At 48.3% G+C, this 23,247-nt stretch overlaps 3 protein-coding genes and 1 pseudogene across 4 annotated transcripts; 3 read left to right on the top strand and 1 right to left on the bottom strand.

Annotated features, from left to right (window-relative positions):
• Positions 1 to 343: 343 nt before the first annotated feature.
• Positions 344 to 6,925, bottom strand: LOC136478149 (phenylalanine--tRNA ligase alpha subunit, cytoplasmic-like). The gene is made up of 18 exons (XM_066476492.1): positions 6,642 to 6,925; positions 6,419 to 6,541; positions 6,229 to 6,327; positions 4,419 to 4,475; positions 4,054 to 4,109; positions 3,868 to 3,960; positions 3,485 to 3,575; positions 3,361 to 3,398; positions 3,240 to 3,278; positions 2,709 to 2,785; positions 2,551 to 2,635; positions 2,380 to 2,479; positions 2,139 to 2,235; positions 1,650 to 1,721; positions 1,496 to 1,562; positions 1,297 to 1,422; positions 724 to 778; positions 344 to 652 (listed from the first exon to the last, which is right to left on the bottom strand). Exons 1-18 carry the CDS (start codon positions 6,810 to 6,812, stop codon positions 602 to 604), a joined length of 1,497 nt encoding a protein of 498 aa, XP_066332589.1. The 5' UTR covers positions 6,813 to 6,925; the 3' UTR covers positions 344 to 601.
• Positions 6,926 to 7,108: 183 nt separating this feature from the next.
• Positions 7,109 to 17,153, top strand: LOC136478150 (methionine aminopeptidase 1D, chloroplastic/mitochondrial-like; annotated as a pseudogene).
• Positions 17,154 to 17,378: 225 nt separating this feature from the next.
• Positions 17,379 to 21,219, top strand: LOC136478151 (uncharacterized). Of its 2 annotated transcripts, none has more exons than XM_066476493.1 (7): positions 17,379 to 18,146; positions 18,234 to 18,331; positions 18,416 to 18,581; positions 19,144 to 19,239; positions 19,334 to 19,453; positions 19,587 to 19,849; positions 21,083 to 21,219. In XM_066476493.1, exons 1-7 carry the CDS (start codon positions 17,978 to 17,980, stop codon positions 21,191 to 21,193), a joined length of 1,023 nt encoding a protein of 340 aa, XP_066332590.1. In that variant the 5' UTR covers positions 17,379 to 17,977; the 3' UTR covers positions 21,194 to 21,219. The 2 variants fall into 2 exon arrangements, with proteins under 2 accessions (XP_066332590.1, XP_066332591.1); XM_066476494.1 differs by having other exon boundaries at positions 17,389 to 18,146; positions 18,440 to 18,581.
• A 272-nt stretch (positions 21,220 to 21,491) lies between these two features.
• On the top strand, positions 21,492 to 23,053 carry LOC136478152 (uncharacterized). The gene has a single exon (XM_066476495.1). It carries the CDS (start codon positions 21,492 to 21,494, stop codon positions 22,101 to 22,103), a length of 612 nt encoding a protein of 203 aa, XP_066332592.1. The 3' UTR covers positions 22,104 to 23,053.
• Positions 23,054 to 23,247: the final 194 nt, after the last annotated feature.

Here is a 23,247-nt window from a genome sequence, read left to right as displayed (position 1 = left end):
ACTTTTTAGATATTGGTTTCAATTCATAGAATCTAAACAGGCCTTTATTTGTTTCATTTCAAAGTTTTAATTTTGGAAGATTAGTAAGGAAAAAATGCTAAAGAAAGGCACCTTCAGCATTACACCAGCTTAGATGCAGTTTAGTTTCCTCGTATTTTGATCCATTTCAAAAAAATATTATCCAGAGTTAAAGGAGCAAATAAAAATGGAGTGGGGCCTCATCCCCATGGGCATGCTGCAACAGTTAGCAACGGTATAACAATTAAAAATCCCTGAACAATTAATATTCCCAATCCCTGAACACCACGATTTGAAACCTGCCGATGTAAGTGGACAATAAAAAAGAGATTCATGGTATAACAATTAGAAAAACATTTAGCATTCTATTTTGCTAGCAATAATAAACTGGGATATACAAAACAAAAGTTTGCTATAAACATTCCCCTATGATCTCATACAATACTACATTGCATTTTGGATTCTCTGTTAAAGAGTACATGAATCGGTGTTTAAACTTCAAGGGAGTACAACAACAAAAATGGAAAACAAAATCTTTGGCCCATTGTGACCAAGCTTCAGAGTCCCTCTACCGCACTAGTCACTACAGTCCCAACCGGCATAGTGGGTTGCTCTTGATGAGGTTGAAATCAACCTGGAAAGAACAAAACATGGGTTAGGCTCATTAACAGGAAATGTTTCGTCACAACAGTATAGCACAGGTACCTTTGGTCCAAACAGGTCCCTTATGTTGTCAATACCATAAAGGATCATCGTTGGCCTGGATTCAGAAATAGAATATTGTGAGTACATATTTGCAATAGAGTAAAATACATGAGCAGTTCTTGAACTTATCAAGGGGTTTAGGTACAACTCTCAAAATGCATTTTTAGGTTCCTAAACTTGTTCTTAAGTGTCATCTAGGTCTCAAACTCTTAAAATGCAATCCAGATCCAAATGGGCCCTGACCTGCTCCGCACTATGACAGTTTTGGAACTGGATGACACCCGAGGACAAGTTTGGGGACCTAAAAATGCATTTTGAGAGTTCAGAGCCCTCGATGATACCCCAGGACAAGTTTAGGGACCATCCATACATTTTACTCTTTGCAATAATTATATAATTTACGATCTCCGGAGAAAAGGGACAAAAAAAAACATATTATGTCCAAGACTTCAAAAGAAGCATGGCATTTCACAAAATAAATCAAACTATAGATTCTGCTTAGTTCATCAACAATATTGCAAAGCAATTTAATCTGACAAATCACAACCTGAAAGTGAGAAAGCACTGTTCTACCTTTCAAGTGAAAGACCCCATGCAATAACATTAACACCTTCTGGCAGTCCCATGGGAAGCAACATCTCTGGCCTGAACATGCCTGAATTACCAACCTCCACCCATTTCTTCAAACCATCATGGTAACTGAAAAAAGTGCAAAATGAGTCTAGTTTGATCACAAAATGAAACTACCAGCAGAGCAAGAGTTGTATCTGACCTGAAAATTTCCATGCTGGGTTCAGTATATGGATTGTAGGCAGGCTTGAAACGCAGCTTGGACATGCCTAAGAACAAGAAAAGGGATGACAACAATTAGGGGATAATCTTTGCATGATATATTATGAATTGTGATAAAACAGACTAATTATCACCTAGACTCGAGAAGAAATCCTCCAATACACCAATCAGATCACCAAGCGTCAAACCATAATCACAGATAAGTCCTTAAAAAAAGAAGCATTGCATGGCAAAATGGTTACATAATACAAAATAGAGGAAATATCAGGTGCACAAGAGTATTGGTGAAGATATGCACAAACTCAATCTCCTATCCAATCTTAATGGCCCAAGTAAAAGGTGGAATCACCTCATCCCCTTCGTCCACCTTTTAATTGGACTAAATCCAATTGTGCTTATGTCAGCTTAAGAGGGATGAGTTAATTCCCACCTCCCACATGGGCCACGGTTCGATTCAAGGGACGAGATTGAGTTTGTGCATATGTTCACCAATATAATTTTGTGCACCTACAAGATATATGAGAAATGCAAAATTAGCTACATTCAATGAAAGAAAAATTTACTCCTTTTGTGTTGGGATAACAAATACACTACTACATATAAGCAAGGAAACAGAAAACTACCCTCTATCTGGTGGAATTCAGCAAGATGAGTCCGGTCAACAGCTTCATTGCGAAAAACCCGATCAATAGAGTAATATCTCTTTGGAGCAAAAGGTTTCTGATCAATGGCAACCATAATAAAAAGATAAATATCATGAACCATTCAATAGGAAATGAAAAAAATGTAATGCCATTGCCAATAAGTTGGACAAACTAAGATCACCAAAGTTCCAATTACAGTAAACAACATTGACTGAATTACCTCCTGAGCAAGCTTGTATAACATTCTTGTGGAAACAGCAGTTGTATGAGTACGGAGAAGATTCTTCTCCGCTTCATCCCGTTTCCAGTCATAAACATATCTGCAGACAACAATCTTATATAACCAAAACTTTTTTAAGCTAATAATGTGCCTAAATAATATCTGTCGTACCCTTTGGAGCCATAACCACCAGACTGATGAACTTGCTTTACTTTCTCAAGATAGTCCTCAGGCAACTGTTGTGTAGTTGCTGGGGCTGCAAAATTTGATGTACAACTAAGATCTACATCCAACTTTGATTATGAGATTGTATAGTATCTCAAACATACCTTTCAGGAAAAATGTATCATGTGAATCCCGAGCAGGATGCTGTTGAGGCTGAAACAGTGCATCAAAATTCCAGAAGCTGGCAAAGCAGCAAAAACATGCAAAATTAGGAATATAGGGACCCTTAAACCAGCAAGCTATAATATAATCTATATGTTATATTGGCCCAGAAATTCACGCCGATATGTCAAATAGAAGTTTGTTGAAAAAGATAACAAGTATTAGTAATTAGTAATACTTATAAAATGTGGCACGTAGAAAGCTGCATTTCTTGTCTTATCTTAAAACAAGCACATTGCCAACACTCTCACGGTGCAACTGGTCAGCACAACACGCCAAAGAAGCGGTTGGCTGAGCCAGCCCGGGTTCGAGTCACGGCATCAGCTTCTTAAGACGAAAATCAGGGGGACATCTCTCCCCCTGGTCAAATCTTAAAACAAGCACATTGCCATCTTATCTTAAAGCAGCACATTGTCATCATATGCTGTGCTATATGTATATGGTTGTTTTCTTTGAATGTTAGAAGAACACACCTGCTTTCAACAAAATTGTTGGTTGGCATCTCAGTGAATCTGCACCGACAATGCATGAATTAATAATTTTTTAAACACTTTGTTGAATACAAATATGACAAACAAATTGTTTTTTATTTACCCCATCATAATAAAGATGTTCTCAATTGCCTCACGAACCTGAAAGTAAATCACAAGTAATATTATGGAATTTCTCAATTTATCAGTAAAGTGGTATGGAAAATTGCAGAAACTGTAGGAGATACCTCCATCAAAGGCTGCACATAACCTTTCGCTATAGGTTGCCCTTGAGCTCCATAATTATAGTCTTTGAATTCAAGGTCCTTCCAGTCACCACTAAAAGGCAGAAAGTTGTTCCGAAATAAAAAATTTAAATATCACAACTTCCCCAGATAATGAAGCAGACATTCCAGATCCAAATAAAAACATTCAGAAGCAGATCACGTGGTATTGCAATGATTTGCAAAAATGCACATTGAAAATAACAAATTAACATGATGAACAAATAATACCAGGCAGGCAAACTAAAGTGCAACCTGAAATGTTTAATTTTATATGTAGATACATCAAACTAGTAATTTGATCAAACAGTCACCAAACTAACTTGGAAAAAATGGTATAAAATTACCTCCTAAGGTGTTCTGTTGTCACATCAGTAGCCAAAGTTTTTCTCTTTAAAACAAACTCAGGCCCCTTCTTTAGAGAGTGCCAAATTGATTTCCTGTTAAGCATCAAGGTATATGAACAAATCTGTACTACCACATTAGTACATAGTACAAAAAGGAACCCATCTCCTCAGACCCAATGTACTTACTCTTTCGTAATAAGTTTCCTTCTCTTCAAATCATCGATCACTTTATCAGGAACAGCCTACATCAAAATGCTTTTCCTTTTTATAAGGGGAAAAACGCAGAGCAAAATGAAGGGGCAAAATAGCAAAAAGTATTTTTAGTATAATATATATTTTTTAAGGAATATTTTTAGTACAATATAAACTGCATTTGTACACAATACTTGGAAGTAAATGCCGATGCTCCAATGTGCTAAAAAGGATCACACAGTGAGTTGTATAACAAATAATTGCGCGGTGGCCAAACAGTTAATGAAATGATTCCTATTGACAATGCAGCTGAGAGGGTGGGGATAGGGGGTCAAATGATGAGCCAAGAGTACACAAACCTCCCCATTCTCTAGTCTTCTAAGCTGCTCTTGCAACTCATCCATTACGCTCTCAACCTGAATAAAAAAATGAAGCACAAGTGCCGCATGTGAAATCTTATCTTAAGATAGAAGCTTAACCACAGATAAAAGCACAACACACAGGGACAAGCCAACTCGAGCCAATATACTTAGGACCTGTTGGATGAGCTCGGGCTAGTTACTAGTTGGGCTAAAAATTAGCTCAAATTAGCTAAGGTTGGCTAGCTAGCTGGCTAACAATGAGTTAAAGACTTAGCTAAAAAAATAGCCCACCTATTAGCCCCCCTGTTTAGATGTATTAGAGCTAACTTTAGCTAGCTAGCAATTAGCACTTTGTCGGTATTTTCGGACCACCGACGAGTAAATTTGTATTTGCGCGTCTGGCTCGGATGGTGTGCTCGGAGGACACAAGGGTTTATACTGGTTCGGGCGGAACGTCCCTGCGTCCAGTTTGCTGCTGCTCGTGTTACCGGCACTTGGTTTGCAGTAGGGGTTACAAACAGACGAGAGAGGGAAATGATCCCAAGTCTCTGATGGAAGGAGCGAACGGGTGCTGAGAGCTCGATCGCTGCTCAGCCGTGTGTTCGTGTCGTGCTCTTGTGTTTTTATCTCGTGGTTCGGTTTCGTGCGGCTCTAGATGGATCGGGTCCCCCTCATGGGGTGCTCTGCTTCCCCTTTTATAGGCGAAGGGAAAGTGCGGGTTACAGTGGAGGAAAAGGAGAAGAAACGAGAGAGAGGAGGACTTCCAGGATAGCCGGATCCTTCTTCTCCTTCATGAGGGTCCCACCGATCCTGTAGATGTCAACAGGGACAGCTCCACGTCGCGGCCCTGTTCGTCACTGGCGCCATGCGCAGGCGTCATCTGCCGGTCATGACGTCCCATTCCGTCCAGGCGGGCGTCGTGGTGAACTGACGCGCATGTCAGCGTTTGTACGAGGGTTAGGCAGAATAGCACTGGCACGCCCGACGCTGTTCTGATGTGAATCCTTAGATATGGCCCGTCATGGCCACGGGTTACATCGGGGCGTGCCGGTCTCTTCCTTGGTGTCAGAGTTTTGACCCAGGCCCATACGCTTGGACCTGGAGTGGTTGTCAGCGGTATGGATCCCCGGCGGGCGAGACGGAGCCCGCACCCAAGGGGTCGGGCGAGACGGAGCACAAACCCAAGGATCGGGCGAGACGGAGCCCGCGGCCTCGGGGTCGGGCGAGGCGGAGCCCACGGCCTCGGGGTCGGGCGAGGCGGGCGAGGCGGAGCCCACCCCCAGAGGTCGGGCGAGACGTAGCCCGCGCACCTGGGGGTCGGTTGGAGCTATAGTCGCGCTCTTGACTGCTCGGATGAATCAATGTTGATGACCATTAGCTCCTCCTCTTCAGGTACCCCAGTATTGGTCCCCGACACACTTGTATCAAGCAGGCCCTTATTATGTGCAGTAAAATTTAGGGTCTGTTTGATACATGAACTAATTGCTAGCTAGCTAAAAATTAGCTCTAGTGCATTCAAACAGAAGAGCTAATAGGTGGACTAATTCTATAGCCAAGTCTTCAACTAGTTGTTAGTCAACTAGATAGCCAACCATATCTAATTTGGGCTAATTGTTAGCCCCAACTAGTAACTAGCCATGTGTCCAAACATGCCCTTATAGTACAACAATATTTCAATCGTTTGGGTATTAGATATGGACAGAAATTCGAGAAAAATCACTACGGCAAACAATATATCTTATAAAGTTGCTTGCTGCAGCTGTCTACATACCCACATTGCACATTCACAACAAATTCAAATCCATACCTTCCTAAGGACTAAGTCCTTGTTCCCCTTCTCGAACCCTATCCACTTGTTCCTAGCAGCTGCCTTCATGCCAACATCGAAAGCATCTCCCAATTTTGCCTAAGCACATCAAATCTACACATCAGTACCCGGCAAAAGCAAAACACTCCAGTGAAGTCTAACAACAAATCCCTTGAAACAAAAACCTCACCTTGAGAGCGTCCTTGGAGGTGCCCTCAGGTGGGATTGCGGAGACGAGCTGTGCCTCGGGGGAGCCCTTGGCGACGTAGCCCTTGGCCTCTTCGGTGAGCACCCATGCCTCCTTGATGATGTCCTGCGTGAAGGCAAGCAAGAGCCCCGCTGTCAAGTCTCGGAGTTTGATAGTTGGCTACAAAGCCTGGTGTCCGACAGTGGAAAGGGCGGGAGGATAGTACTTTGCTTTCGACGATGCGGAAAGCTGAGAGGCTCTTGATGACGCCCACGAGCTCGAGGTGGGAGACGCCGAGGGAGGAGGCGAAGGAACGGGAGTCGGGGACCTCACCCGCGGAGTTGAGGTGGGCGAGGAGACCGGCCTCCACGTCGGCCGCCGGCGACTTCTCCGCCATGGCGCAAGGAGGTGGTAGCGGCGGCCGAGGCTCCGATAGTCAGATGACAAAAGGGGAAGGGGTCGTCTCGGCAAGTCGCAGGTTCGGCCCCCCGAATCAATTTAAATGTGGGCTTACTTGGCTTCCACGTTTTAGTATCGGAAAAAAAACTTGGCCCGACTCAGCCCACGGCCTACTACGCTAGTGAGAACCGCCGCGCCCTAGAGGCAGGCAGGCCGCAGGCCGGCGCGGCAGCCCGCCAGGCGCTTCGCCGCCTCACCCCGCCCCAAACCACACAAGCCGCACGCCACAAACAGGGAGCAGCTCTCGCTTTGCTTTCCGCCCCGCCGCCCATGGCGAGCCTGTCGTCGCCGCGTCTCCTGTCCTCCTTCCTCGGCGACCGCCTCGCGCTCTCCGGCAGGCCGCTCCTCCTCCGCTCCGCTGTCCCAGGTACCTGCCCGCCCCCATCTACCGCACTGCCACTCCGCGGCTGTGCCCCTGGTTTCATCGCGTTGGCCCAGAGCAGAAGTTCGCTGAGACGGCTCTTGCTTGCAGGCAGCAGGCGGGTGACGTATCAAGCGACGAGAACGCTATGCAAATTGGTGGATATCCTATTTAACAGGAGGTGAGCTTTAGTTTCCCGCACACGCGTCATATTTCTGCTACTGGTTTGTTGCATAACTAGTACAGCATCTAAGCTGCTCTGAAGTGTAGCTCCTGGGCATATGAAATCAATAATTTTCTCCTAGTTTTACTTATCACTCAAATTACATGAACTCTGGTTTATGGAATTATTTTGCAGCTGAAGGCTGAACAGGTCTAGTCATGCCTCACTGATTAATGTGACTGGCTGACTTTCTTTCTACAAATATCTTTGTGTTGTTTTCAGTTTACACTTGGAGTGATTTAATGCTTACACAGTTGATAGAATTAGATACACAGTACTTCCAGAGATTGAGATTAATTTAGCACTATGAAATTTCAAAAAGCTACTGACCTTATGGAATGTGGACCATGTCTTAAATCTGCTGCAAAAATTATGCGTACATTATGGCCTAAGTGTCATTTATGTTTGAATTGCACATGTGGGTCCACAATTAAATGTATTACTGTGACATAACTTTCACAGAAGTCGGGACGATGCACCGGAAAACAACCCTAGACGCCTGCGTCCTGGGAAAGTATCTCCACGCCTAGTGTTCCCAATCATATACAACGGCCTCCATATGTCAATTCTCGTCAACAAAGACCTGGTATGTATAATGGACCTGAAATACATGATGAGAAAGGGATCGAGTGCGTGAGAGCTTCTGGAAAGCTTGCTGCACAGGTTTTGAAGTTTTCTGGGACTCTTGTAAAGGTAATGTCATGTTGCTACAAAAGCTTGATCTTATCAATCAGTAAACTATTGTTTCCACTAGATAAACCTCATTCATTCTACAGTTTTTAAAGTAGTTTACTGTTTGATGTTTCCTCCGTAGTGTTAAGGCTTTGAACAGAACGAAATTATGAACAATAACTCTCGTTTTTTTCTTCTAAATTATCACTCTCATCTTCTCTAGTATGGGCAATAATTAAGTCTTGTTGTGTCATTTGTTTCTTAGTGTCGTTTATATCTGGAAATATTGAAATAGGTAGCACTATAGGAAGGAAGCAAGACAGTTGGTTTTCTTTCCATCAGATGTATGATTCTTTGCTATTCTTCAACTTAGTATATACTTGGAGATCTAAGATTAAATACCAGAGAATGATTTTATCTTATTGACAGCCAGGCATAACGACTGATGAGATTGATAAAGCAGTGCACCAAATGATAATTGATAATGGAGCATATCCTTCACCTCTTGGTTATTGTGGATACCCAAAGAATGTCTGCACTTCAGTGAATGACTGCATCTGTCATGGGATACCAGATTCTCGTCCCCTTGAGGTAAGCAATCCAAAATCCAGAGATGACAACTTCGAGTAAATAGAGAAACTTACAATTAATCTTCATGGCAGGATGGAGATATCATCAATATTGATGTTACTGTCTACCTCAATGTAAGTCACTCAAAACTTATGTCTACAAACTGAAACGATTGTTTTTTTTCTTTGAAACTTCTTTGCTTCCATCAAACAACAAATCAACAACAACAACAAAACCAGCAAATCCTTAGGGCATGTTTGCTTTAAAGCCTGGCAATCAATGGCGCAGGCATCCATCCCATCCCAGACATCGGATTTTAGACGCCTATGGTTGGATGGACCTGCCTGCCCCAGAGCCCCAGACCAGGGCTTGAAAGTAAACAGCCCTTAGTCCCAAGCAAGTTGGGGTCGGCTAAACTTTTGTGCTTCCATCACAAGAAAAAAGAAAGAAATATGATACGAACCTGTACCCTCCCCTTGGTTGATCGGAGGTTGTAGGTGTGCGGGGAGGCCGGATGCAGGACACGGCGGCGGGGCGCCGTGATCGCGAGGGGAAGGAGAAGAACAGGGGGCGGCTAGGGCAACTCCCGGCTCCCAAAGGAAGCCGAGTAAGTATATTACTCTTGCTTAATTATCCAAGTGTCTCACAATTGATATTTATAGCTAATGGAAATAATAGAAATAATACTATGGGCCTTTAGGCCCCCCTAACCCATCCGGCTGCTATCAGCCATTAGCCCTAATGGGCCGGCGCCTTTGATACTGGACGCCGGTCATAACATCTCTCCCCGCGTCGACAAACAGCTCGTCCTCGAGCTGTACATCGGGGTAGAGGGCTTTGAAGTCATCGAGCGCTTCCCATGTCGCAGCATCAGTCGGAAGGCCGTGCCACTTGACCAACAGCTTCCAATGACCGCGGCGCAGCTCAGCGCGCACGACCTGCTCCGGGGCCAGTAGCAGACGCCCCTCGGAAACGGGTGGCACCACCGCCGGCGTCACCGGAGGAGCACCCCGCCACTGCTTGAGCAGCTCGACGTGGAAGACATCATGGAGGCGTGCAGTCTCGGGCAGCTGTAGACGATAGGCCACCCGCCCAATGCGTTCCAGTACGCGGAACGGGCCAGCGTAGCGAGGACGAAGCTTTCCCTTGGCCGGCGTCGCGAGTGTGTGGGTGGGGCGGTGAAGAAGTCGAAGCAGCACCCAATCGCCCACAGCGAAGTCCACAGCCCGGTGGTGCTCGTCGTAGCGCTCCTTGGCGTGTTGTTGCGCCTGGAGGAGACGCTCCCGGACCTCGACCAGGAACACGTCGCGGTCCCGGAACATGGCGTCCGCGTCCTCCGTCTCAGCCGCCCCCTCCTGGTGGGGCAGCAGGGAAGGCGGTGGGCGGCCGTAGACAATCTCGAACGGAGTCGCACGAAGCGCCGTGTGGTACGACGTGTTGTAGCAGTACTCGGCCCATGGTAGCCAGTCGACCCATGAGCGCGGCCTGTCACCGGTCGCACAGCGCAAGTACATGGCGATCACCTTGTTGACGATCTCAGACTGGCCGTCCGTCTGAGGGTGAAAGGCCGTGCTGAGCCGCTGCTTCACACCTGCAAGGCGAAACAAATCCCTCCACAAGTGGCTGGTGAAGACCGGATCGCGGTCGCTGACGATGGAAGTGGGGAAGCCATGAAGCCGCACGATCCCGTCGAAGAAGGCGCGAGCCACCGACTCGGCCGTGTAAGGGTGGCTGAGGGCGATGAAGTGCGCGTACTTGGAGAAGCGATCCACCACCGTTAGGATCACATATTTACCATGGACCTTGGGGAGGGCTTCAATGAAATCCATGGAGATGTCGGCCCACACTTGGGACGGCACATCCAAGGGCTGCAGTAGACCGGCCGGTTGTGTCGTGGGCGTTTTGTTGCGCTGACACACACCACACATGCGGACGTAGTCTTGTACAAGCTTGCGGTCGCCGGGAATGTAGAAGTCGCTGCGCAGACGCACGAGGGTCTTCTGGACGCCCTCATGCCCCGTGGTATGCGCCAAGGTCACCACCTGATGGCGCAAGTCCTGTAGGTCGGGAACGTAGACACGTTTGCCATGAAGGAGGAAGCCGTCCGCGGTGGTCCAGGGCGCCTCCAGCGTCCCCGCGTCCTGCTGCTGCAGGAGGCCGCGAGCCACTGGATCCTCCCGGGTGGCTGCCCGGATGTCGTCGTAGATGGCGAAGGACGGCCCAGACAAGGGGAATGCTGCCACTGCGTCCTCGTCGCGGCGGGACAGTGCATCCGCCACCGAGTTGAGTCGTCCGGGGCGGTATTCCACCGCGAAGTCGAACCCGAGCAGCTTGCTAACCCACTGGTGTTGCGGAAGAGTGGAAAGCCGTTGGTCGAGTAGGAACTTCAAACTGTAGTGGTCGGTGCGGACGAGGAAACGGCGTCCCCACAAGTACGGCCGCCAGTGCCGGACCGCCTGCACAAGTTCGATGAGCTCGCGCTCGTAAGCCGCGAGCTTGACGTGGCGCGCGACGAAGGGTCTGCTGAAGAACGCCAGGGGGCCCGACCCCTGGTGGAGGACGGCGCCGAAGCCTGCGCCTGAGGCGTCGCAGTCGACGACGAACTCGCGAGTGAAATCCGGCATCTGCAAAACAGGGGCTGATGACAAGGCCCTCTTGAGGGCATCGAAGGCCTCCGCCGCCTCCGGCGTCCAGGCGAACGCCTCCTTGCGCAGGAGACGAGTGAGTGGAGCTGCGATGGAGCCAAAGTCGCAGATGAACTTGCGGTAGTAGCCCGCGAGCCCGAGAAAGCCTCGGACGCCCTGGGGTGAACGCGGCGTTGGCCACGAGGAGACCGCAGCCACCTTGTCGCTGTCCATCGCGACGCCGTCGGCGGAGATGACGTGCCCGAGGTAGTTGATGGAGAGCGTCCCAAAGGAGCACTTGGACCTCTTTAGGTAGAGGCCGTGAGCCTTCAAGGCGGAGAAGACGAGGCCGACGTGCTGGAGGTGCTCGGACCACGAAGAGCTGTAGATCAAGATGTCATCGAAGAAGACCAGCACGAACCTGCGAAGAAAGGGCCGGAGGACGTCGTTCATCAGGGCTTGGAAAGTTGCCGGGGCATTGGACAGCCCAAACGGCATCACCAAGAACTCGAAGTGGCCGTGGTGGGTGCGGAAAGCGGTCTTCTCGATGTCCGCCGGGTGCATGCGCACTTGGTGATAGCCCGAGTGGAGGTCGAGCTTGGTGAAGAAGCGTGCCCCGTGGAGCTCGTCGACCACCGGGATCGGGAACTTGTCCTTGGATGTCTTGTCGTTGAGCGCGCGATAGTCAATGCAGAAACGCCACGACCCATCCGCCTTCTTGACGAGCAGCACAGGGGCGGAGAATGGTGACGAGCTCGGCCGAATGATGCCCTGCTCCAACATGGCGGCGCATTGCCGCTCCAGCTCATCCTTCTGGAGCTGCGGGTACCGGTAGGGCCGCACCGCCACTGGCGCGGTCCCCGGTAGGAGGTGGATGCGGTGGTCGTAGGTGCGCCTGGGCGGAAGACCACGCGGCTCGTCGAAGATGGCCCCGTGTTGCTGCAGGAGCTGATCCAGCAGTGGCCGCTGCTGGTCAGGCGTGGTCGCGGCCAGGTGCTGCTGGTGTGTCGAAGCACCCGGAGCGCCCATGCACTGCCACGTGACGCGTTGGTCGCCTCGCTGGAAGGAGACGGTGAGGCCCTCAAAGTCCCACAGGAGGGGCCCCAAAGCTCCCAGGAAGTCGACGCCGAGGATGAAGTCGAAGCAGCCGAGGGCGAGCCCCACACACGTGACGGGGAAGGACTCGCCACCGATGAGGACGGGCAGATCACGGGCGATCCCTTCGCACGGCAAACGCTCCCCGTTCGCGACAGTGACACGGAGGTTGTTGGCGCCATGCGGAACAATCCCCAGGCGGCGCATGACCGTACCCTGGAGGAAAGTGTGTGTGGAGCCGGTGTCCAGCAGGGCGAGGAGACGTTTCCCGTTGATGATGACGGGCAGCAGCATGGTGTGGTAGGTGCGGATCCCTGCAAGAGCGTACACGGAGACCACCAAGGCATTAGCAGTAGCTCCGTCTAGTGGTGCCGTGGGGTCCTTGGCAGCGGCGTCCGCGGCGTCCTCCGCCCCGGTGAAGGCGTCGTCGTCGATGTAGTCGGAGGACTCCAGGTAGAAAACACGCGGGCAGATGTGGCCGCGCACGTACTGCTCATCGCAGTTGTAGCAAAGCCCCTGGCGACGGCGCTCGAGCATCTCTGCCGGTGTCAAGCGACGGAAAGTGCGGGCGGGTGTAGCGGGGCCGGTCGGGTTTTTCGCAGTAGGAGCGGGCGCCCCGGCTGGAGTCCCGCCCCCAGCGGTTGCGCGAGCCGAAGGAGTCTGCCACTGGGGAGGGCGAGCGCCACGCTGTACTGGTGCCGCGAGGGCCGTGGCCTTGCGTTCGAAAGTGCGCGCCAGGTACATGGCCATCTGGAGGTCACCGGGGTCGTGCATCTCCACGTCCACGCGGATGTGGTCAGGCAGGCCGCCCACGAAGAGTTCCGCTTTCTGGCGGGTGGAGATGTCCCGGGCGTGAGCCAGGACCGCTTGAAAACGGCCTGCGAACTCGTCCACCGTGGAGTGGAAGGGCAGCCGGCCCAGCTCTGCCAGGTGAGTGCCGCGAATGGGCGGTCCGAAGCGAAGGCGACACAAGTCCTTGAACCGATCCCATGGCGGCTGGCCCTCGTCCTGCTCGAGGGCATAGTACCACGTCTGGGCGTCGCCCGTGAGGTGATAGGACGCCATCCAGGTGCGCTGCGATGCCGGAGTGAGTTGGCCTCGGAAGAATTGCTCACAGTGCGTGAGCCAGTTCAGCGGATCGACGGAGCCATCGTACGTCGTGAACTCGATCTTGTGGAACTTGGGCGGCCCGTTGCCCTGCGCCGAGTCAGGGACACCCCCCCCCCCCCCCCGTAGGCGGGCGCGTGGTAGGCTAGAGGCGATGGCGCCCCGCTGCTGCCAGGGATGAGGAGGCCGTCCGTGCCGCCGTAGAGGGTTCCCGACACCGTCGGTGCGCCATGATCGGGCACGTGTGACCGGGGGGGGGCACCGACGTGTAGACCGGGCCGGAGGCGTTCAGCGCCCATGGCGGAATCTGGGACGGCGACGGCGGAAAACGGATCTGATGGAGCGGGACGGACGACGAAGTAGGCGACGGTGCCGTCGAGAGCCCGGCGTCGGAGGGCATCCCGTAGGGGTAGGAGACCGGCGGCGAGTGCTGAAACGCGACCGACGGGGGCGGCGGAGGCAGGAGCGGCTGATGCGGCGGCGCACCATACTGCAGCTGCGGTGCGCCATACTGCGGCGGCGAGGTGTTGAAGAGCTGGAGCATGGTGTTCATCGTCAGCCGCAGCTCGGCCAACCCGTGGCTGAGGTCGACGATCGCGTCTGTCGTCTGTTCGAGCGTGAAGACGGCGCGCGGCCCCCTTGGCGCGCCCTGTGCCAGCGGCTGTGAGGAGGTCGGCACTAGGGCCGACGTCGATGCGGCCGCCTGGGGCAGGACGCCGGAGGCGGAAGGCGCCGGCGTGGATGAGGGCGGAACGGCGGCGGTGGAGGGTTGGATCGACATGGCTGATACCAGGTTGATACGAACCTGTACCCTCCCCTTGGTTGATCGGAGGTTGTAGGTGTGCGGGGAGGCCGGATGCAGGACACGGCGGCGGGGCGCCGTGATCGCGAGGGGAAGGAGAAGAACAGGGGGCGGCTAGGGCAACTCCCGGCTCCCAAAGGAAGCCGAGTAAGTATATTACTCTTGCTTAATTATCCAAGTGTCTCACAATTGATATTTATAGCTAATGGAAATAATAGAAATAATACTATGGGCCTTTAGGCCCCCCTAACCCATCCGGCTGCTATCAGCCATTAGCCCTAATGGGCCGACGCCTTTGATACTGGACGCCGGTCATAACAAATATCTGTGCTTACTTGACTGTCATCAATACAACAACAAAGCCTTTTAAGCAAGTTGGGGTAGGCTAGAGTTGAAACCCAACATGAGCCTCCAGTCACGGTTCAGGCACACTTGACTGTCATCAATGCTTTAGATTTTTTTTTCTGGACAACCTTTGTAATGACTTCCTTAAGAGATATATTGTTCTTCTGATTCATTGTACAGTCATGCATATGCCTCCATTTTCACGGCACACAAAATTTTCACATATGTTCATATCAGTTCAGTCCCATCTGTTTATTGATATGGATTGCTGCAAGTTTGTTCTTTTAATGCATATGCACTTATGGCCGGTGCATTTGTGAAATGCTCCATTGCAATTTTATAATATTTATGTTCAACATTCCAGGGCTACCATGGCGATACATCTGCTACATTTCTTTGTGGTGATGTTGATGATGAAGCTAGGAAATTAGTTAAGGTGATCTCAATGGTGTCTGGTGATCAATTTGTAATCAAGTACCATCGAATTGAGAATACTGATTGTGAAGAATGTGAATCTAAATTTAAGAGATCTAATTGAGATAGAATGTTTGACCAAGGCAATTCTTGCAGAAGGTTCTCTTAGCAAAAAAAAAAAATGTTTGCTATGATGATTCATTCTAAGTTTTATGTATTTTTTCTCAATCAGGTGACAAGAGAATGTCTTGACAAGGCTATATCAATTTGTGCACCTGGGGTGGAGATCAAACAAATTGGTAGAACTATACAGTATGTAAATGAGAAGCTGTATCACTGGATTTACATATGTGCTTGTTTCTTTTCATCATTACTTTTCTACGGTGCTGATTCTTGAATTATTTTATTAGATTCTGAATAAGTTTTTCAAACTTTCTGCAAATAAAATCTACATGTTGCCACAGTTTTGGTTATGGTGCATCAATCGCAGAACATAACTTGAATTTTGACAATAATGGACAGCAGCAGCAACAATAAAACCTTTTAGGCCTAAGCAAGTGGGTTAGGCTAGAGATTATTTCTGAATAACCAATGCTCTTTAACAGATGCACGGAATACTTCTATTATCTTTATCTTAAAAAACAATATACAGTGTATCGATAAGTTGTATTGTCTTAAATTGTATGCGTAACAGATCTGATAATAAAAATGAACTCTTATTCCTTCTGTAGACTTGTGTCATCGATTCATTGACATGTTTTTTTGCCATGATTTCAAACTGACAACTACCATACTTAGACACTTAATCTTTGAAGGGATCATGCAGACAAGTTCAAGTTTGGTGTAGATCGACAGTTTGTCGGCCATGGGGTTGGCAAAGTTTTTCATGCTGAGCCTGTTGTGCTTCATTTCAGTGAGTTCCCCACTTTAACAAAACATCTTTTTACTAATTGTTGTCTCGTCTCCCGACTATCTCAAGGTTCTAGTTGCATTCTGCACCATATTAGGATGTGATATCTGTGCCAATGACTTTGAAATTTGCAGGAAACAATGAATGGGGCCGTATGATGTTGAATCAAACATTTACTATAGGTACACCTTTCCACAGCTTGCCTGTGTTCTATTGACCTGTGATTAAAATTGCTGCCCTTGTTCTATCGACCTGTGATTAAAATTTCACACACTGTGTAACCTAGAGATAACATTTTTTTTAAAAAAAGTCAGGTACATTATTTTGCAGTTCTTTCAGCCCTGATCTAAGATCATTGCATTTTGTCACTGCCATCTTTCTGCACATAGGTACTAGCTTTTTTTAGTCTTGAGCATATTTTTTACACTACTGCCATGTGATGGGTTTTTTTGGCTAGTAAACATATAATAGTAGAATAGAACTCTTAGTTTAACTGATATTCACTAAGCAAGGTAAAGCATATGAAGCTAACTCACTCCATCGCCCTTTTCTATCGTTCTATGTCATCAGAGCCCATGCTAACCATAGGGAGCATAAACCCTGTCATGTGGTCCGATGACTGGACCGCAGTGACAGAAGACGGCAGCTTGTCAGCACAGTTCGAGCTCACGATACTCATTACTGAAGATGGCCCGGAAATATTGACCCAGTGTTAATGGAAGGCCAAATAACAATGAACAACTGATAGTCTGGCTGGCGAGATCCTGCATTTTTTCGGGGACTAATTGGTCCAACCTAAACTCTGATGCATAATGGCAAACTCACATTGTAATCTCGGTTCATCGTTACAATGACATATGTATAGAAATTGTACTATTTTGGCGTTAAATCTGAGTGTATGTTGGTGTTTGGTTGAGATGTCATCAAGCGGCCGAGTGGTTGCAAGTAGGCCTGACAGTTCTGATTTGAGTTGGTTGGTCGCTGGATTGCCGACAGTCATATCTCGCCTCATTGGTTAGGCCAAGCACAGGACCTTTGCTTGGCTTACACTTTTCCGCGAGTGATTGATCAGGTCAGTCGCTCAAAATGACAGATCAGAAGTCCGTTCGTTTCGGCTGAAACGATCGTGGATTATTACTGCTGGCTGGTTTGGTGTAAGAGAAAAATATTGTTCTGGCTTATAATCCACGATCATTTACGACCAAATGAACAGGGTACAGGTTGGTTTGTGATGTTGCTCGTACAACCCTAGTAGTATTAGCTTTATTCCGTATTACTGTATGACGAGCCTGTATCTGAGATTCTGTTACCTTCTGACATCTGCGGTAGGTTAACTGAAGCTTTGTATATTCGGCCTGTTCGCTGGTTGGTTTTTGGACTGATAAGCTCGACTAGTGCTGGTTTGGTGTGAGAGAAAAACATAGTTGGCTGGCTGATAAGCCCTGGCTGAAACCAACAAACGAACAGGCTGATTAAACAAGGCACCAATTTGCAATAGAGAATGCACCCTCACTAATCACGGTTGCTAATGATTGCACAAAAGTACTTACCCTCGTAATCAAATACAGTGAAATCCCTTCGCTGCATTCCTCCTGTCACTCTGTGCTTCGGCCACAGTCCTGTACACCACAGAAAAACCTAATCTGACAAGTGGGCCACAATGCTAGCATCAACAGAGCCCCCACGTGACAGAGGCAGCCTGAAAGCCCCAACAAAGGGATTTGCTTCATATTCCTAGTAGTTCCCCCCTTCTTCGTTTGCGGAAACGAGAGCGCCCAAACGAATTGCGAAGTCGGAGGCGCCGTCCGATTCCAGAAGTTTCCATCGGCGTGACGATCGTGTCTAGCCTGCGCATTGGTCTGGTCGTCGGCGTCGGTCGAGTCGTGGGGTGCGCGGTCGTGCGAGATCGAGGCGGGGAGCTCGCGAATCGGAGGCCGCGGGGCGCAATGCCGCGTCGGTAGGGATGGCGGAGGCGGCGCCATGGCGAGGGGCATAGCGCGGGCGGCGTCGTTCGGGGGCCGCGCCACCACGGGGTGGTGCGCCTACCGGCGCGTCACCGTGGCCGTCTGCCTCGGCAACCTCGTCGCCGCGCTGCTCGTGCTCCGCTCCCTCACCGCCCCCGCTTCCTTCGCACCCACCGTTCCCAACCGTGAGTGGAATCCCTTGCCATGTTTACACCTTCGGTTTACCCCTACTTTCTTTGATCTGACTAGGTGTTATTTGATCTTTTCTTCAGGAGGGGAAGTGGTGCAGTATACGGAGGAGCAGATTAGGAGGGTGGAGGAGTCGATCCGGATTCGCCGCGAGTTGGAGCCCGTTGAGCTCGTTCGGGCGGTACTTCCAATGGACAACTCTTTTAAAAAATTTCGTATGTTCTTTGTGTTGATAGATTAGTACCTAATAGTACTTACGATCTAGTCCACTGAAATTCTGAATGCAAAGGTAAAGAAGCTGCGGAAGAAATTCGCCCAGGAGTTGAAGCGGCGGGAGGAGCTGCCTCAGGTGCTGAAGCAGAAGGTTTCTTATGATATTGTGCGGCGGCTGCACAACTTGGGAGATAACAGTAGCCTTACGCAACAAAGAGGTATTCTGTGTAGGGCTGCTGTTTTATGTACAATGAGATTGCGCTCTTTTTTTATATCACCTGTGCATAACTCGGCCCTCTATGTTTATCTTATCTCATTATCGGATGCCCACTTGGCATGCATTTGTGCTATGGGCCTATTTTGACACATCCACCGGAGACCTGAAGAGAAGTGTTTTTAAATTTCTCAGTGCTTATCAGTTCAAGTTGCACTTATGACCCGTGCTAAATGCTGTTGCCTGAGTGGTTCTTTGAGCATAATGAAAGTATGAATTAATCTGTAAAGAAAAATGATGAGATAGGAAGCCCAATGAGCTAATGGTCTTAGTCGTTTGGCACGAGCGTTCCTTCAGTCTCTGCTTAGTCTGTTTCCACTATGTTCTCCATCACTTTAAAAATTTACTCTAAACGTGATCCTTCTGGCTTTGTGCTATGCATGCTTCCTTCTTGCTTTTGCAGCATGCAAGATCTAGATTGATTTATTACCAAACCAGTCTTCTATTATTATACAGAGCTTGAAGTATATCTCTCTCTTTTATTAATATATATGGGCATATGGCAGAAGTGGTGGAATCATGGCGTGTTGAGAAGTTAAAAGACATCAAAGTTGCATCCACTCGGAATCAATCAAATTTGGACCTATCTAGTGAGGAAACCAGTATGTGACCATAACTTTCTGTTTTGGTACCTTTGGTGCTTCTATATATTTTGTTTCCTCAACTGTAAAACTTGAGTTTGGTCTTACCCTGTAGGAATGTTAAAACGAGCCCTGGAGTTCAACTGGCATATGCTTATGGAGGATATTGGCCTTTGGATACCAGACGAAGTCACACATACTGTACATGATGATAAACCTGAAAATGAACCAGAAGGTTTGTTCTTATATGGTGATGCAATGTGTTTGTGTTGATTTATGATGTTTAGAGCACTTGGTGTCAAGTTGGATCCTTTGTGTACTTACTTGATGAGTTAATTTATGATTTCCAATGTTCTCTACTGTTGCAGAAGAAGAGATAGTAGCAGGTCCACCCTTGTCCCCACAATGTAATGCTGAGCTACATACAGATTATGATGGTGCCGCTGTTAGATGGGGTTTAACACACCACAAAGAATCTGCTGCTGATTGTTGTCAAGCTTGTCTTGATCAAGCTAAGAATGCCAAGCCAGGGGAATTGAAGTGCAATATATGGGTTTATTGCCCATCGGAATTTGGATGCTTCTCACCAGACAAATATGAGCATAAACATCAGGAGTGCTGGTTGAAACAGGTAGCGCATGTCTGTTCTATATGTGTTTTGGCAACCAGTGCAGCCCTTTGATTTTTGGATAATTGTCGGCAATGCTTGATTCTTCATGATTCCTAACTAAAGACCTCAGTGTTTTATGCATTTTGTGTGTATCACACAGGTTAATTGTTATTAATAGTATGGAAATGAGGTGATATTGTATATTATTTCCAAGTTCAAAACCACTGTAGTTTCCTTTAAGTCTCTAACTTGCTGTAGGGATTTGTATAGTAGAAGCAAGATAAAAACATGGTGCTGTTGCACATTTACTGTACCATACTTTCATATAGCCATTACAGTTGTTTTTGGCTATGATTGCAAAGTAATCTTATTTTTCGCAAGTTTGCAACTTGTTGAAGCTTGTGGATGAAGTGCAGTTTATCTCATTGTTAGCTGAGATATGCATTTTGTAGCAATTTTTACCTAATCTGAATAATGAGTTAGGATGGTGCATGGACAAGTTAGTGGTATACTCCCTCCGGTTCTCTAAAGCAAGTCGTTTTGGACATCGACACGGTCTTTAAGAAACAACTTTGACTGTAACTTTTTGCTATAAAATATTTATAAAATATAGTCCATATATACTTTTATGAAACTACATTTCGAGATGAATCTACTTACATCACTTTCATATTTTCAAACTCAACCCAAAAGAAATTATTTATAGTCAAAGTTTAAAATGTTGGACTTAAGAAAACTTTAAAACGACTTGCTTTAGAGAACCGGAGGGAGTATTGGTTTACATTCTTAGATTTATTTAAGCTTGTATTCTTTGTAAAAAAAATCATTAGTCCTGGTAACAAACTATCAATTTTCTTATTATAGTGGATGTAGCGGTCTCCTCGCATTGCACAGGCGAGGGTAAGGCTCGCCACTGACACCCTTCCCCAGACCCCGCACAGAGTGGGAGCTCTCTGCACTGGGTACGCCTTTTTTTTTAGTGGATGTAAATGTGTCTGTTATTGCATAAGTCTGGTTTATGATGGCATGATGATAATTGGGCAAGCTGATTTGTCTTGCTACATTACTAATAAATAGTTAGACAAAGCTGAAGGTTCCTTCATGTTAGGTTTTTGTCTATAATACAAGACTACTATTTGTTCAAACCTCTGGTCACTTGTTTTTGAATTTGTCATGTGGGAGTACATGCAAAAGGCATTTCCATTTCCCTCGCAAATATATCTCACTTATGATGGTTTTCGCTGATACCTGCAGGCTGACCACCCCAAACTGAACTTCAAAGACAAGTATTCGGAGCCTTACAGAGATGCTCATCCCACTGCTCCTGTTGTGGTGCCGTGGATGTCTGGTGTCATCAGTGCATGAGCTACCAGTCCCCCAGCAGCTCAGTTGAGACTCAGTCCTGATCCAACTTCAACAGACAACCATACAGTTTTTCTTTTCCTTTCGTGACTATACTCTTTTCCTTTTCTTCTTTCTGCCCTGGTATATACGATGTAAAAGTAAAACTTAGCTTAGTCGACCTGGCAGCGAAAGTTTTTGAGCGATGCTTGTTGGGGTAAACACAATTGGATTTGGTGGTGGTTAATTGAATTCAGTGATTCACCTATTGGTGATCTTCCAATTTTCCTCTGATTAATATTGATGTTATCAGTTTGCGGCGATGCTCCTGAAGAAGCTCCATAGTCCATACGCCCCTGAGTTCCGACGCCTGTGTGGTCGGTTTGTCATTTGTGTGGTCCCCACTTCCCAAATCCCAACAGCTCCTCTCTCGCGTGGTTCCTCATCGCTTACGCTAGTCGCGATCCACCAAACCATGTCGAGCGGGGTCGGCGGCGGCGGACGGCGAGGGTGGAGCCCGTTCGACGCGATCCGCAGCTTCCCATCTACACCCGAGTCGCTCATGTCGCAGATCGACGCGGCCATCGCTTCCACCGAGTACGCACGCGCCTGCGCCCTCCTCGACCCCGCCCCAGCCTCAGCCTCCTCACAGCCGCCGGCGCAGACGGAGACGGGGCCCGAGGGTCAGGGGGACCGGGGAGCCGCCCCTCCTGCCTGCTACGACGCGAGGGTCGCGGACGAGGCGTACCGCGCGGCGTGCGCGGCGCTGGGGGCGGGACGGCCCGACGCCGCCGTGCGGTCGCTGCGGGCGGCGCTGGCGAGCTGCCCGCCGGACAAGACCGCGGCCGTGGCCAAGGTGAGGTCCATGCTGGCCATCGCGTCAGCGCAGCTGCACAAGCAGCAGCACCAGGCCCAGCAGCAGAGCAGGAAGTGAGCCAGCGAGGTCGTCCTACTTCGTCATAGCTGCAACCTGTTGATGTAATTACTGACTGCGATATCTCATTCGGCCATGATCAGATGCACTAATCGTTCAGGTTAATGCATCCTGTTCCATTTGCAGCCATGTATGTGGCCCAATATCATGGAAAGGGTATTCTGTGTATTGCCACTGCCATCTGCGCATCTAATAAACAATTCGCTAGCATTAGTTGCACAGGATGTACTTGATCATCTTAGCAAAATCTCATCATCTCTTCAGTATATTCTGTCAGAATTACATGAATCGTCTGAGCACTGAATCTACAAGGGGAAACACAGCATCGGTAGCAATCTTGCATACAGTGACACTCTGCTTAGCTGGCCACACACAGTTCTTGCCCCCAATGTTGCATGGTGAAAGAGAAACCATGGACACGGCAACCATACCGCATGAGCAAACTCCTTAAAATCCTTCAGACTGCCACATCAAAACCAACATTATTAATGTATCTCTTCAGAAAACATCCAGGGTGGACAATCCCTTAAGCAACTCGTCAGGAAAAGGAGAGCAGTATCAAGCAGAAATATACCAAAGTTCAGCTAACTTACAGGGGTTAAAGCTCAATCTCGGCAGTTTGTCCTATGTAGCATGTGCTAGGAAAACCCTGGTCATGTTCGCCTACCTTCCCAACGTGATGCAAAGGATGATCAGAATTCAGACATAGCGATGCAAAGGACGATCCACCCACGTTCCCGCTGAAGACGCCCTTCTCAGCAGCGTGCACAACACAAAGCGAGGGCCGCCAGTCGCAGACGTAGCGTACTGAGCAGCGTGGGACGGTGGGAGGCGCGATCCGTGGCCGCGGCCATGGCTTCTCCGCTCAGCAGCACAGCGCACCACCAGCAGAGCAGGAAGCCACTTCATGATCAACCAGATGCTCTGTTTGGACAAGTTTATCAAATAACAGTACTGTAGATGTATAACAAGATGCATTTCCATTTACATGATTATAGACTCGAAAAAAATCATCCTTTGTCCGGCTTCGCAAGGACAAGAGTAAACATAGATACTAGCAAATTCGTTGGAAAAGTGTGACCCAATCCAAAAAGTGTTTTCTAAACAGTTTGTTATCCTTGCACGGGGTGTATTCAATATGGAA

Source organism: Miscanthus floridulus, chromosome 8 (assembly GCF_019320115.1).
Source record: "Miscanthus floridulus cultivar M001 chromosome 8, ASM1932011v1, whole genome shotgun sequence".
NCBI lineage: Eukaryota > Viridiplantae > Streptophyta > Magnoliopsida > Poales > Poaceae > Miscanthus > Miscanthus floridulus.
The sequence above is the reverse complement of the archived record's forward strand: the minus strand, read 5'-3'. Positions and strand labels throughout refer to the sequence as shown.